The sequence below is a fragment of the Euprymna scolopes genome, chromosome 11 (genome assembly GCF_053919585.1).
Source record: "Euprymna scolopes isolate OS-2025 chromosome 11, ASM5391958v1, whole genome shotgun sequence".
NCBI classification, from domain to species: Eukaryota; Metazoa; Mollusca; class Cephalopoda; order Sepiida; family Sepiolidae; genus Euprymna; species Euprymna scolopes.
Window position 1 is genome coordinate 107,121,444 of NC_136492.1, and position 17,144 is coordinate 107,138,587.

General features: G+C 33.9%; 1 protein-coding gene across 1 annotated transcript in view; it reads right to left on the bottom strand.

Annotated features, from left to right (window-relative positions):
• LOC145288044 (uncharacterized) overlaps window positions 1-17,144 on the bottom strand; it is a 64,503-nt gene that overhangs the window by 34,814 nt on the left and 12,545 nt on the right. The window contains exon 3 of the mRNA XM_080136062.1: window positions 10,397-10,502. Coding sequence (XP_079992188.1) covers window positions 10,397-10,502 — 106 coding nt within the window. The remainder of the gene's footprint in view (window positions 1-10,396; window positions 10,503-17,144) is intronic.

Below are 17,144 nucleotides of genomic sequence, written 5' to 3' on the forward strand. Positions count from 1 at the left end.
GTGGACCGTTCCTTAACACTGATCATACGTTCTCATTGTTGTCCGTTCCTTAACTTCACACTCTCAGTGCCCACTGTCCGTTCCGGATCGCCCTGACAGCCAGATGATCATTCCAGGCCCCACCTAAACCACGCTACGTCTAGAGTACCTGTTCCAGACCTCCAGACCTTAGCTTCCAATAACAAGCGACCTTCCGGACAACCAGCATCCAGATCATACGATTTTTCGCTTCCTTTACAAATAAAAGGCGAACCCTCGTCTTTAACCAAACAACCTGTGCCCGTCTTTCTTCTTTGCCTTTTGCTGTTTACTTTCTGCCCGTGTCTACCTTGTTAATTGTTGAGTCGATTGTCCCTGGACGACCGGCCCCGCAACACCTTTATCTTATTCAATATTTGAAAATACGGATCAAGTAAAGAATAGATACCCTGTAGCAGACGACGACGACTAGTAACAACTGGCGCCCATTTCAATTGACACCGGTGATTTGACCTTGACATTGGTACACGCACATGGCGTTGGTTGTTTGTAAACGCGTCAAATAGCAGACAAGCAAATATTCACAAGCAAGATTTTTTTTAAATATATTTACAAAACTTTTGAAGATTTAAAAGAAAAAATATATATTTACAAAACATTTTTTAAAGTAACAAAACGAACGTATTTAAATAAAAGATATTTAAATAAATGGGTGCCTTTTTGAGTGCGTTTTTAATATATTTACAGAACTTTTTAAATAAAACTTAGAATAATTATAATTATAATAAAATAAATAACTAAATACATTTAAGCCAAACTTATTAATGGCAAAAACAAATATAAAATAACTGCCTTGTTCGGATTTTATGAATGTTTCAGTTTGTTTCACAGATTTTTGCGACCAAGATTGATTTTTATGTACAGCGTTTTTTTTTGTTTTTTTTGTTTTTTTGTTTTTTTTTTTGTTTTTTTTGTTTTTTACAATTCAATTTAATTATTCTTTAAAACATTAACTTTAGCGACAATTAATATATTTTTAAATATTAAATTTTGATTTAATATCATGATATCCTCACGTGATCAATTTATTAAATGACAAAAAAAATCCAAAATTAATATATTTAAATGAATGGGCGTCTTTCAGAGTGCGTTTTTAATATATTTACAGAACTTTTTAATAAAACTTAAAATAATAATTATTATAATTATAATCGTCTGCTACAGGGTATCTATTCTTTACTTGATCCGAAAATACTATACATAACTTCACTGACTAGCCTCAAACTGAAAACAGCATCTTACACACAACTTAACATTAATACGGAAAAAGATTTTTTTTTAGCTCTTGTTTGCAGAAACATTTCATAAAAACGAATCATCTGAGTAGAAATAATTCAAGTTGCATGGGATTACTTTATATCTTACAATCAATGTTTAACCATTTAATCATATCAAAGAAAAACATCGCACTTCATTTCTAAACATTTTAACATAACCTAAGAAATAACTATCTGTTGGGTAAAAAAGGGTACTTCTTTATTTGAGTTTTCCGGACAAGTTTTTATTTCATTTTTGAAGAGTTCCACTCGGGACAAGAGACGACAATCAGGAAATTTATTAAGATTTTGTGAAGCATCATTTGTAAATCAAAACAAATATATTTAATTAACGCAATACCATAACAAAAAACATGAAACATCGAGTTATTTATTGAATTAAATTAAAAATCTGTGTTTACTTAAAAAAAAAACGAACACACGTTTTAATTACAGTTTTAAAATAAATTTCAAATATTTATGATATATTTTTTTAATTTTAAAATAAATTTCAAATATGATATATTTTTTAATTTTGAAATAAATTAAAACAGCAAATTTAGAATATCTTAAATGTATTTAAATTGTTGGCACTTTTATTATTTTTTATTATTTTATTCAATAAATGTGCACATGAGTAACGCTTTCTGTTTTTCTTCTGTATTACTTTTATGTATTGGCTTTGATTTACCCCCAGAATCGCAATGGTTCAATAAATTTCGTGATTGTCGTTCCTTGTTCGAAGTGGAACTTTTCATTTTAGTGCAGAAGTACCGCTTAATTAATTATATGATTAACGGGGATTTTCAAACAGATAATTATTTCAAAATTATAATTAAAAGAAAGTGTTCGTTTTTAATAAAAACAAATCGTTTAATTCAATAAATTTTCTAGCGATGTTTGCTTTTGTCTTACTGCGTTACTGTAATGTATTTTTATCAAAACATTCTCCAAACTAATAAATAATAAATAATAAATAAATAAGAAATGAAAAAATAAATAAGAAATAAAAATAAATAAGAAATAAAGAATAGATAATAAATGAAAAAATAAATAATAAATAAATAATAAAGAATAAATAAAAAATAAATAAGATATAAAAAAAAATTAAATAAGAAATAAATAAGAAATAAAAAATAAATAATAAGTAAAAAATAAATAATCAATAAATAATCAATAATAAATAAATAAAATAAATAAGAAATGATAAATAAATAATAAATAAATACATAATAAATAAAAAATAAATAATAAATGAAAAAATAAATAATAAATAAGAAATAAATAAGAAATAATAAATAAATAAATAAATAAATAAAAAATAAATAATAATAAAAATAAATAATAAATTGAAAAATAAATAATCAATAAATTTTGTGATTATCGTCACTTATTCACAGTAGAACGTTTCAGAAATGAAAAAAAAATGTCCTGAAAACCGAAAAAGGATTTTCGTTTTAGATTTTCAGACGGACCGATTCAAATGCAGCCTCATCAAACCCATCAAATCAGGCAGGGCTTACTACAAAGCACATTATAAAAACTGATCGGCAGAGTCAAATCTGTTGTAGCCCGTTTTATATAACTGGAATTGGAAACGTTTTGTCATGACTGTTATATATGAATATATAGACATCTATATACGAAAGACATTTACTGCCGGTTGATAGCTGAGGACACTTCCGGTAGCTGGGGCTTCCGGTAAGATGGCGTTCTGGAAATAAAAGGTGTTTTAAACTACTCGGAGTCAATCTCTTTCCTCATATCTCTTCCACAGGACATCCTGATCTCTACTCACTCAGGATATTAAATAAGTATCTGCACAATAAGACAAACTTATTTTATTATCACACTCACAAATAGATAAACTTTGCTTATAGTCAGGAGGCAAAATCTGAAAAGAGGCCTAGAAATCACTTTAGCGGGTACGGAATGTTAGGAGCAGGCATTCATGTCAGACTGTTAGAGGGGTCCATTCTGAAGGTTTTTCAGGTGGATGCCCATTCAATTAGGCCTTTAATAATTTTTTAGAGCAAAAACAAAATGGCCGCCATGGTTGAAAATACAGTACTATTATAATGTGACATAGCTCCATATCTATTTGAGATAATGTTATGAAATTTGCTGTAATTGGAGATAATATTATTTGTGATGTATATTAAACTTTGTTTAGTAAGAATTCCATATTTTTATACATTTAAAATGATTTTATTATCACTTTTTAGCCAAATTTCTGACGAACTTCATTGGGTCATTCTATCTCAATTCACCTGGCAATTACACCCACTAACTCCGAATTACTTGAAAATTGGCACAGAATTTCCTCTTGGAGAGTTAAGATGATTTGCCAAATTATTTGGTTGTAAACGTTATGGTTCAGATTTTAGGGGGGTGTAAAGTTTCCATATTTGGCTACTAAATGTAAGCCATGAAACGTCACAAAATTTCAATGTTATCTAAATTTTTAAAAAATACTTCCACAGATTCAATATTTCTGAAATTTTGTACGTAAAACATTTAGAGACTGTATAATCCAAATATTTAATTATTTTAACTCTATATTGAATAGAAAAATATTTTGTTCATCCAAAAGCAGCCCCCCCCCCTCCAACATTAGTCAGGAGGCAAAATCTGAAAAGAGGCCTAGAAATAACTTTAGGTGGTACGGAATGTTAGGAGCAGGCATTCATGTCAGACTGTTAGAGGGGTCCATACTGAAGGTTTTTCAGGTGGATGCCCATTCAATTGGGCTTTTATTAATTTTTTAGAGCAAAAACAAAATGGCCGCTATGGTCGAAAATACAGCACTTATAACTGACATAGCTTCATGTGTATTTAAGATAAAATCATTAAATATTTTTAATATAATTTTATTATCACTTTTTATTCAAATCAAAGATGAAAACTATTGTAAAATTTTGACAAAATCACCGATTTTTAAAATTTATGATGTTATCATAACATTTATAAGATGGTCTCATGCTAAAATAACCAAAAAACATGAAAATATAATCCAGTCTGAATCATCATGGACATAGTTCAAAGGATTTCGACAAGTTTCTGCAGAACAACCACAACCGGTGGTGCATCTCAGTTTCTTCAGACGACAACTGCATCTTTGAGATTCACAGTTCTTGCACTGGCATTGTGTGAGTTTAAGGTAAATCTCTGGCAATGGCTCATCGCTCATCAGATGAGGCAGTATATTTCTAGTTGTGCCATCCTGATTCCATCCATTTCCAACTGGGGTACAAATGTCTGGACATGCGATCAGTGAAGAGAGCCAAACTTTACACTGATAATGTGCTCGCTGTATGTGCAACTTCAAGGAAGACCGAGTTGGTGGTAACCTCTCGGGATCTTTGGAACCCTTGAGGAACATTTTAAAACGCACATTATTGATTTTTGTGTCATTTTCATTGTTGGAATAGAGCCTGCAGATGAATTTCTCTACATCAGTCAGAGTTTGTTCCGTGAGTGTGCCACGTCCAAGTCCATCCAGTAAGGGACCATAACTGGTGAATGTTTTCCAGGCTGTTGTTTTGCCAATGCCACAAAATTGGCTGACTGTGTCACAGCCTGATATGGCATGGAATCCGGGAAGGTTGCGACGAAGAACAGGATCAAGCACTACATTGTGTACAGCAACAAAACTCCTATCCTTTGCTGTTCCTGTCTGGAACCAGATCTCTCTGGTTAGGTAACTGGCAAAGTGAACAAGGAGGACAAGAATGTCTGTGTCTCTGCAACTAATGACCAGCCGCTCAAATCCAAGATCTGTAACACATTTACAATGTAACAGTATTCTGGTATCAGCTTCATCGTGGTTACACTTTAAGGAATTGACGTTTGTTCCACGGGATGATTCTGCAGCCATCCTGTCATGGAATCCTCCAGAAGTCACAACATCGCATTCTTTTTGTGTTAATTTTGTTTGACGAATCAGCTCCATACTCAAGAAGTGTTCTAAATCTTTTTTGTTCTCTGGGAGGTCAATAAACTGTCTCCAGTTAACAGGTAATGGTACGTCCCTGTTATTCACTTTGCGACGTATTGGCCGGCTTTTTCCAATCCGAGAAATTCAAGTGGTATCCTTGATGGTATGTGCTTCATACCGATCAAATACGACATCGACTCTGGAGCATGATTGACTAAAGTGACTAAAGACTGAGGTCACAAAATGGTCAGCGAGTTGTCCAAAGTTTTGGATATTTGCAGGTTTTCCAATTGCTTGGACAAGTGCCTGACCATCGATGATCACACAAGTTTTCAGGTTTGTTATTGGCAGTTGTTTCTCTACAGTTGTTCTTTTCTGGAGAATGTTGCCCAAAGCTGCTTTGTTTGTCGATCGTATTACCCCAGAAGTATCTGCAAGTGAAAGTGGAACTGGCGAAAGTTCATAGCTGAGGATTTCCTTTAGGTCAACCTCCCGTCCAGCTTCCTTAGATACAAGCAAGCGTTGGAAGAGGTTTCGGTCTGCTTTGATAGTCTTTTGCTTGAGAGCTGGATCTTTGCACTGGACTTCATACATGGTTTTCAGGGTTGAGCTTTTTGACTGTCAGAGCTTTTCATGGAATCCAACAACCTTCTTGATAAGACGTGAAGCCACAAATTCCTGTATTTTCTCTTGTCCTTGTGCGTGTGCTGCCAGAATAGATTCTGTAATTTAAAGAGAAGCTACATCTCGAGTGGCTAGACTAACGTTTGGAGTTTGATGTTGAAAAATGCCATAAATCTTCAATTGATCAACAATTTTCTGAACATCTTGCTTGTCCCGTTTTAGTCTTGAAGGTCCAGCTTCTTTCACATATAAAGAACTATAGTCTTTATCTGCAGTGTGCATGTCCAGCATTAAGTTTGTCTCATGGACAATTCTGCTTCGCTCATTAAATGTGAGACATCATTGATCTCTTGCTCCTTCTGATCGTGTTATTCCAACAAGGCCTCCTGCAACTTTACCAACTTTGTTTACATGCTCCAAGGCATGATCCGTCGATAGCTGATTGAATGTGTTGTTTGTCGTCTTGACCACAAAGTTTCCATTCATGAAATCATGGTGGACATCAGGGTGGCTTGTTTCTAGGAGCATGCAATCAGCAAGGTACACTGCTCCCCAGCGGGTGTAATTGACATGGTCATATTGAGCAAACCAGGGTAACATTTTAGCAAAAGACGATTTATGCAGGCTCCAGTTTCCGGTTCTCTCAGCACGCAGGAACTGCAGTAAGATGAAAACCATTTTGATGTACGTCAACCAAAATCTGGAAGTTGGTGGCTGTGTCTCTTGAAAGTCATCCAACAAACTGATGATTCTAGACTGAACAAGTTCATCCTCCAGTGCTTTGACGTTGTTGCTGATCACCTCTCGCTCATCGTGTGCCTCGAAAGATTCTATGATGTTGACTGATAATGTTTGGATGGCATATTTGTCTACTTGGTGGTCCTGTGCCCATTCGATGAATGTTGGCCAGAGAATTTTCCATACGGCTTCAAATTTGAGCTTGTGTGCTCGAATCGCCCTGTTGTACGATTTGGCTTGCATGTTGTTCTGAGCTGTGTTCTGACCAAAGACGGCACTTTCGGCCCATACTTCAAGGAGACCAGAGTCTGCAAAGTGCTTTCCAATGACACACATAAAGTTCTTAATAATGTGGAAACCCCCAAATTAGCACATTATCATACTCTAAAGAACACTAATCAAATGTGTTCATGCTTTATTTTTTTTAATATCTATTTGATAAGCTCATAAACAACATCTACAGCGAATGGCACTATCATCTTTCCCTTTCTCATGGAAAAAACGAAGAAAGATAACAAAATGGCAGTACCCGATACACGGACACTAGTGGGAGCCGACAGATAATAATAATAATAACTTATTATATATTACATTCATCACATATATAAACTTCTTATACATAGATTAAGTACAAGTGAATAAAATAAAAGATTTTAAGAAAATCATTTTTCGCTTTGGCAGCCATTTTGTTTTTTTTTTTCAATAATTATCTTCCAAACTAGGCAAAGAACCCCGCCAAATTCTTTAGAGAACTTAAACAATCATATAGTTGATGCTATAAAAAAGAAATTTTATGACAATTGAATGAGATGTATTTTCTCTATACTGACCGTAAGCGTCTTAGGTCTAAAAATTAATTGGGGGGGGGGGGGGCTCCTTTTGGTTGAACAAAATATTTTTCTATTCAATATAGAGTTAAAATAATTAAATACTTGGATTATACAGTCTCTAAATGTTTTACCTACCAAATTTCAGAAATATTGAATCTGTGGAAGTATTTTTTAAAAATTTAGATAACATTGACATTTTGTGACGTTTCATGGCTTAAATTTAGTAGCCAAATATGCAAACTTTACACTCTCCTAAAATCTGAACCATGACGTTTACAACCAAATAATTTGGCAAATCATCTTAACTCTCCAAGAGGAAATTTTGTGCCAATTTTCAAGTAATTCGGAGTTAGTGGGTGTAATTGCCAGGTGAATTGAGATAGAATGACCCAATGAAGTTCGTCAGAAATTTGGCTAAAAAGTGATAATAAAATCATTTTAAATGTATAAAAATATAGAATTCTTACTAAACAAAGTTTAATATACATCACAAATAATATTATCTCCAATTACAGCAAATTTCATAACATTATCTCAAATAGATATGGAGCTATGTCACATTATAATAGTACTGTATTTTCAACCATGGCGGCCATTTTGTTTTTGCTCTAAAAAATTATTAAAGGCCTAATTGAATGGGCATCCACCTGAAAAACCTTCAGTATGGACCCCTCTAACAGTCTGACATGAATGCCTGCTCCTAACATTCCGTACCCCCTAAAGTGAATTTTCAAGATTTTGCCTCCTGACTACATATACATAATGATGTATGCATACAATATGGTGTCAGAAGTTTAGAACCCATTTGCTTTGTTGACGAAAAAAAAAATAAAAATAAAATGGATTCGCATTTTATTGCGCCTCCTCCACCTGAATTTTCCTCAGAAAATTTTTCTGGAGACTGGAAGGTTTTTAAACAAGACCTTTAAATATATTTAACGGCAACGGAAAAACTCGAGAAAAGTAACGAAGTTAAAACGAGCATTCTTTTGCAATGTCTAGGCAAACAAGGCCGCAGAATTTATAGAAACTTTGATTTTCAAACTGAGGAAGACAGCCTTAAATTTCCAACAGTTTTAGACAAATGTAAAGAAATGTAGCACTCTCTCGTTTTCAGTTTTTCACTGCTCGTCAGAAAGACGCAGAATCGTTTTATGAGTTCATTACTAGGATAAAAATACTCAGCCAAGAATGTGAATTTGGTGAACTCTGTGAAAGTTTAATGAGAGATGTAATAATAATAGATACTAATAACTCACGTTTACAAGAAAAACTATTGACCGAATCTGATTTAACTTTGGAAAAAGCTATAAAAGCGGGTCGAACGGCTGAATTAATTAGACAAAGACTGGGGGTATTACAGAAAGAATTAAAATTGGTGACCTTTACAAAAAAAAAGAAAAGGAAAATACTAATCAACCACAACAACGATCCCGAAGTAATTTACCACACTCTTCAAATAATAACTACAGTAACGACAAAATAAAAAACTGTAGATTCTGTTCATTCTCACATTTTCGTGGAAACTGCCCTGCATATGGTCGAATTTGCAATAAATGCAAGAGACAAAATAATTTTGTAGATGTCCTGCTAAAAGAGTAGTACATACAGTGCATCGGGAACACAGTGAGGCATCTTCTACAGACGATGATGATTATGAAAATTATGTGGATAGCATCTCTGTTAAATTCTCATCTAAGGAGAAAAAAGTAAGGAAAATCCACAAAGTTAATGCTTAGCTGAAGATTAGAACATTAATTTACAAGTCAATGGGACGAACAAACAATTTAAAATGAACTCCGGCAGTCAAGTTAATATTCTTCCAATAAAAGATTACTACAGATTATCGGTTCGTCCAAAATTGCATTCAACCACGTAAGATGGCGTTCTGGGAATAAAAGGTGTTTTAAACTTTCCTCATATCTCTTCCACAGGACATCCTGATCTCTACTCACTCATAATGATATTAAATCGGTATCTGCACAATAAGACAAACTTATTTTATTGTCACACTCACAAATAGATAAACTTTGCTTATATAAATCACATACATATTAATGTATGTATACAACAGTGACCATCAACCCTGACTTTGAACCCCGTTAAACTGAATCAACTCTGCTTTATTTCATTCATTTATATATGAGTACCAATAAGCGAAATAGATTCAGCCGTGAGGGGAGGGGGTCGCTCAACCTCCAAATCAACAATTGAGATGGCCTATTCTCGGTTGACTAAGTTATGTCTCTGATCTTATGCTGTTATAGTTCCACTCTTCTAGGCTTTCTCTTCTTTCTCTGAGAAAGCGTTAGCTTACTGCTAATCGCCTGAGACGTTACTACTGGGGAATGCTGACGGGTTTACCTGTGGAGAAATGCGTGACTTACCTGGATAGACCACGTGCGGGTCGGTCACCGAAAATAAATAAAAAGAAAGAAAAGAAACGGTCAAGACTCTTATTTATAGAGTAGTGATCACGTGAGTTAGAAGAATATGCAAATAGAGGTGAACGATTTTGCGATATAAAAAGCCTGTGTTGTTAAGAGGAGGGGCAGACTGTTGGCAGAAGTCAGTGCTGTCAGACGTGCTTTAGAGTTTTGTTATTATATGCTGTGTTCGATTGTTGGGAGAGAGAAAAGAGAAGAGGAGGAACCAAGAAGACATTCTGCAGATACTTGACTTTGTGTTGGTTTTACTACCAAAACATTTTGACAGGTTAGAGTACTGTTCCGCTATAGTGCTTGTTATGCTCTTCAATCCAACTTTCCAACCGTTGTGTCACATCATTAAAGTGTAGGAGAGAGAGAGCAATAACTTCTACGTTACACTCGTTGGGTCTTGAATTCTTGAGTCAATATCCACCCCTGCCATGGCACTATGCATGATAGCATGATAACTTTTCGTTGTATTTTTAAGTTGCTTACGTAACACGTTATTCTTGAATGAAAAATAAATCCTGTTTTTCTATTTACCCATAATGAGGTATGTTTCTCCTGATTTAATTTGGTACGGACAGGGTAACGCCAATGTCAAAAGTCCTTCACTGTTATTCACAAGATTCAATTTCCAGGGATTTCCCTGAAAAAAAAAATAGATACATAAAAAACACAAATGTTAATTTAAATAAAAGGAACACTTAAACACACAAAAAAAAAAACACGTTTAAACGTAGCCGATTCGAACGGCAGGGTTTGCGGTTAACAATGCGCGACAGACCGACATAATAACAAAGATTTATTGAACGCATCTAGAAAACAATCAGACAATTCAATCAGCATCTTTTGAATCAAAACGTGACAGACCAAAGAAAGTGACATTTGAAGCTTAAGTTCGACAAAGTAGAGGAAACGCTATTTCGAACTGTAACCTGGCGAAACGAGATAAAGAAAGAAACTGATAAAATGATTCATCCCTATTTATTAACAGGATTTATTTTTCTTGGATATTAAAAAATACGTCTCTTTGTGACAATGTTTTTCGTGTCCTGGTTTCTTATGATAACAGTCTATTAAAAACCAATTTAATCTTTCTTACAAAAATTGTTTCTGTTGGCGCCGTGGAAGATGAAACATTTTGGTTGCGAATTAAATTCCTTGTTTCTTAACTATCTCTATCTCTATCTCTACAATTATATAAATGCAACTTTGTCTGTGTGTATGAGAGAGTTCGTTCCTTATAGACTTCGAAACGGCTGGGCAGATTTTCTTTCAAATTTATAGAATTTTAGTGCATAAGTCTGGGAGTGATCTTAGTAAAGTTCTGTCTCAGAATACCCCCGGCAATTACCGATAATCGGTAATCGAAACCGTTATTTTAATTTATCTATCATCGGTAAAGACATTTTTCCATGGCGTCGATTAGCAACAATGAAAGAACAACGGGCAGTGAAAATTTTACTGTAAGTTGATAGCGTGTTTTTTTTTTCTTTTTTATTCTTTTTGTTTTGTTTTGTCTATTCAAACTTCGCGCGTGAGTTTCTTAATTTTTTTTTTTCATTAACTGCAAAGAATTTGAAAATTTACGTGTTTTTTTTATCTTTTTGTTTGTTTGTTTTGCATGACGTGGTCTGTAGTTTCAAACCCCGCATGTAAATTTCTTGATGTGTTTTTTCGTTAACTGGAAATAAGTTTATCTATCCATACTCCTAGAAATTCGTTTTTCTTTTGTGTGTATTGATATTCATATTAAAAACGTTCTTTCTATTTATTTAAAAAGAAAAGAAAAGAACATTTTCTTATATATGGGTTCTGGAATTGCATTTACCAGCAAAAGATCTTGCTAATTTGCATATTCTTTTAAACATTCATTTTAATTAATTCCCTATTAATGTTTCTGGTTTTCTTATGGGATGATCATCTTTAGTAAACTATTACGTGTAATCATATTCATGCAGATATTCTACATGATTTATATTTGCATAATATTTACGTAAAAAGTTTACAGTAAACGCAAAATTGTTTCCATATGTGTTTATGTATACGTATATATTTTTGTTTAATCTATCTATCTATCTATCTATAAAAGTGAAGGTGTCTCTCTGTGTGTCTGTGTGTGTACATTTCCCTGTGCAATAACTCTGTCAATTTTCAGTCTACAGACTCGAAATTTGATATACAGGATACTGAGATTTGCGAAAATCTATGTGATCCATTTTCGGCCAGAAATTTGGCTGTTAAGGAGTCAAAGTTCAACGATTTGACCTTTGAAAATTCTACCAAACTCCTCCGACAATTTTGGGTCTAAACACTTAAAAGTTTAGATATAGGTTCCTTGGACATGGATCTAACTTAATAACTTGATTTGAACTCCAAACAATAAATGTTAAGGGGTCATCATAGGGGTCAAAGTTTTAAAAAATTAACCTTTTTTTTTTTTTTTTGCTCAGCATACACCTCCAAACAACCGGGCAAGGCCTGGCACCTATGCTAATATATCTATAAAAGTGAACGCGTCTGTATGTCTGTGTGTCTGTCTGTGTGTGTGTACATTTTCCTACGCAATAACTCTGTCAAGTTTTAGTCTACAGACTTGAAATTTGATATACAAGATAATGAGATTTGCGAAAATTTTTGGGATCGGTTTTCAGCCAGAATTTTGCTGTTAAGGAGTCAAAGTTCAACGATTTGACCTTTTAGAACCCTACCAAACTCCTCCGACAATTTTGGGTCTAAACACTTGAAATGTTAGATATAGGTTCTTTGGACATGGATCTAACTTAATAACTTGATTTGAGCCTAAAACAATGAATGTTAAGGGGTCATAATAGGGGTCAAAGTTAAAAAAATTGTCCTTTGCGGTCTCTACCAAATTACTCAGACAATTTCTGGTCTAAACATTTGAAATCTATATATATAAAAGCGGAAATGTGTGTGTGTGTGTGTGTGTGTGTGTGTGTGTGTGTGTGTGTGTGTGTGTGTGTGTGTGTGTGTGTGTGTGTGTGTGTGTGTGTGTGATAAAAACTTTCGACATAGGCCACGGATTTTAGCCAGATAGGTATCATTTTAAAGCTCCAACCTTCGCCCGACAAATATCGAAAAATTGGCCAAAAACATTAATTCTTTCACCCTAAACTGGCCCTTTTCTACAAGGAGGGTTCCGAAAAAATCGTTTCTTCATTTTCTCTCATCCTGCTACTACGACAATGACGTCATGTTTGACCTAGAAAACGTTGACGTTAGTTTCAACCACCTACAAGTGTTTTTAAAGGTTTAATTTTATCCGATATTAAGTGTATGTCTCTTTGGCGTAGAGGTCACGTGTCGAGCATTTTTTCCGCCTTTGCTTCGATGCTTCGGGTTCGAGCCTGTCTTTCTACCTAAACTTTTTCCCTCTTTTTTTTACGTTTGTTCGCTGTTTTGCTTTATTTTGTTTTTTCCAATTTTTTTTAATATCGTATTTTTTTAATAATATTAAAACAGGGTCACCCTCTCCTACATACACACCTCCAAACACCCGGGCAACGCCGGGTACACCCGCTAGTTTTGCACAAAGGGTATTCAGAGATTGGGCAAGTTTTTTCATCGTTTTGGGTCGAAAATGTTTAGTTACCAATATATAAATGTATGTATGTATGTATGTTTGCATGTCTGCCTAAAACTTTCGACAGAAGCGACGGATTTTACCAAAATCAGTATCATTTTGAAGTTCGACCTTTCATACGACAAATATCGAAAAATTGGCTAATAACATTAATATCTTCATCTTCAACTAGGCCCTTTTCTACAGGGGCGTCGCTTTTTTCGCCGATATTTTTGAAAGTCATCCTCTCCTTTCGATTGTCTAGCTTTAATTTAAACATGTCGCTTCAAGTTTGGTTGTGGTCGCAACTGCAAAGACGTCAGTTTTTTCCCCCGTTCTTTTCCTCCTTCAAAGTACGGGTTCGAGCCTGCCTTCCTAATACCACTTTTTTTTTTTTTGCCCAACATACACATCCAAACACCCGGGCAACGCCGGGATGAAATGCTAGTAAATCTATAAAAGTGACGCGTCTGTGTATCTGTGTGTCTGTGTTTGTACATTTCCCTATGCAATAACTCTGTCAATTTTCAGTCTACAGACTCGAAATTTGATATACAGGATACTGAGATTTGCGAAAATCTATGTGATTGGTTTTCGGCCAGAAATTTCGCTGTTAAGGGGTCAAAGTTCAACGATTCGACCTTTGAGAACTCTACCAAATTCCTCCGACAATTTTAGGTCTAAACACTCGAAATTTTAGATATAGGTTCTTTGGACATGGATCTAACTTAATAACTTGATTTGAGCCCAAAACAATAAATAAATTTTAAGGGGTCATAATAGGGGTCAAAGTTAAAAAAGTTGATTGCTTCTTTTATTTTATTTATTTATTTATTTATTTTGCTCAACATACACCTCCAAACACCCGGGCAACGCCGGGCTAAAATGCTAGTATATAATAATTTTATAAAAGAAACAGTAGGTTCTCTAGAGTGCAATGTATAATAACATATATTTTGGACTAAGTTACTGCATGGAGGCATGTGAAGCTTTCTCCCGGGCGATTTCATGGATTTCGATGACAATAAAAATATACGAGTGTGAAATATTCGTTGACCATCATTCAATCTCCAGCAATGTCGGGTCTCCCTGCTAGTCTATCTATAAAAGTGAGAATGTGTGTGTGAGGACACTTCTCAACCTATATACTGAAAGAATTTTTATGTACAGAATTTAAATTTCGTATATAGTGTATATGTGAAAAATCCAGATAAAAAGAGCTGCTAAAGGGTCAAAATTGAAAAATTGGTATGTGGGGTTCAACGGATTTTTATCTGTTTGTCAATTGCTTCACGAATGCGCATGCGCGAATTATTCAGATGACATTTTCCTTGTTTTAAGGAACATGTGAAGCTGGCCTAATGGTTATCGTACTTGACTCACTGTCTTTAGGTTTTGGTTTCCATCTCAGCTCGAGTATTCTTTTTTTACTTACAATAAGGGAACTGTTTAGAAACAAACATAATACTAGCATGCAGACTTCTTAGTTTTTGTGAATTAAAATATAATATTTATGCGTGTTTTACTACCGATAAATGCCGGGTGGTCTGCTGGTATTCAATATTTGTTTATTTTCATCGTTTGTCAGAATATTTTTTCAAATATCCAATATTGTTAATCTTCTACCTTCATCATCATCACTACATAAAAAAAAACAGTTATCTTCATTCTTATTGTGTGTACTCCTTTACCAAATTACATTATTCTCATTTTTATCGTTCTAAATTCTTAAACAGGATTGTTGTTAAATTAGGTTTCTGGATTATTTTAGATAGAGAATGATAATTCGTATTATTGGGATTATTTGGACTATTGTTCTAATATTGAGTGCTATTTTCACAGCGTTTCGGTCGACGTAACCTCCGACCTTCTTTAGGTATAGCTTGTTGAACTTGATAATCTTTCTGTTGAATTCGAGAATCTGGAATTTCCAACGGAAACTTTTATATGAGAATCAGTAATTATATACAGTAAAGTAACACACACACACACACACACACATGTATATACTAGTTGGACACTCGGCGTTGCATGCTGAGATATAAAGCTTAAACATGATATTTTAATTTATGCAGATTGCGTATGTATTATTATCGAATCAATCCTCTATTGAATATTATATACTACGGTGGACAATTGGCAAAATAATAATAATAATAATAATAATAATAATAATAATAATAATAATAATAATAATGTCATTCATCAAATTCCGTCTGTGTTAGTTTACAATATCACGTCAACTGATATTTGGGCTTGACGATGAATGCCCTGGAAAAGTCACTTTTGATTAATGTTTAGTTTTAAAATATGCAAACGAAGAAATGATTTGTGGCGATTTTATATGGTACCTCTTCTTTTATTGCGAATTGAACTCGTTGATAAGAAAAAATTAAAATAAAATGATTTGGGACAACCGAGCTTGAGCAGGGAATCATTCGATCTGTAGTCGAATGCTTTACTACTGAGCAATAAATCTGTTTTATAAAGAAGAAATGATTTGCTGAGATTTTATTATCTCCTTTGGCTGGTGTAACGTAAAATATTCCCCTGTAAAAATTCTTCTTTTTTATCTATAAGAAAGGATGATTATTTTTAGGATTGGAGTTTTTCGATTTTTGATACTTATCGGATGAATTTCTGTATAAAACATATCTAAAGACGCTGCCAGATATATAAATTGCCTTTTGTGTGAAATTTGCAAAAGTAAATTTCGTAACTTATGAGGAAGGAACTTACACACACACACACACACACACACACACACACACACACACACACGCAAAGTGATTTTTATATAAAAGTAGAAATAGATATATATAGAGAGAGAAGGAGGGAGCGATAGTAATAATAATATTTACATCTAGAAACAGAAACAGTTTCAAAGCACGTTCATATTAGAATTGTCCAAAAAGATAAGTGGCATAACGGATAAAGTGCTTGGTAAAAATTGTGAATTACTTAGGATTCTTTATGGTCATAGCGGACGAAACAAGGTCATGATGGCCCATGGATTAAATAAAGGGTTCCGTTTAAAATTCCGTGCAAATTCCTGAGTTCGGCAAGATATACATGAAGAAGGTTAGCGGTTAATGCGACTGTGGGTCATTACAAAAAAATTGGAAACATTCATGTAGAGTAGTATAACTATTGGTCCTGATTAAAAAACATGGGAACATATTCATAGGGGGTAATAAGACTGTCGGATCCTACTAGAAAAATAGAACAGAGGTTAATGCGACTGTTTGTTTATACAAGAAAAGTTGAAATATATTCTTAGAAGTTAATATGACTTTTGGTTAAAAAAAATGGGAACATACCCATACGTGTAATATGACTGTTGATTCATGCAAGAAAAATGGGAAGATATTCAATCAGGTTAATACGACTGTTGGTTCATGCAAGAAAACTGTGAATGTATTCATACAGGTTAATATGACTGTTGGTTTCTAAAGAAAAATGGGAAGATATTCATACGAGTCAATACGATTGTTGAAAAGAAAAACGGAAATATATTTATGGGGTTTAGGATAAATTCTCATAATGAGATAAAGATGTACTAAGAAAAGTGTTATGCTCTGTTCTTTTTTGCCCTTCCCGAGAGCGTTCCAAAACCGATTTAGAATGTGCAAAACGATAAAACATCAAAGAACATGACGGCATTAAGCAAATATATTCTTCATTTTTTATTATTTACAGCAT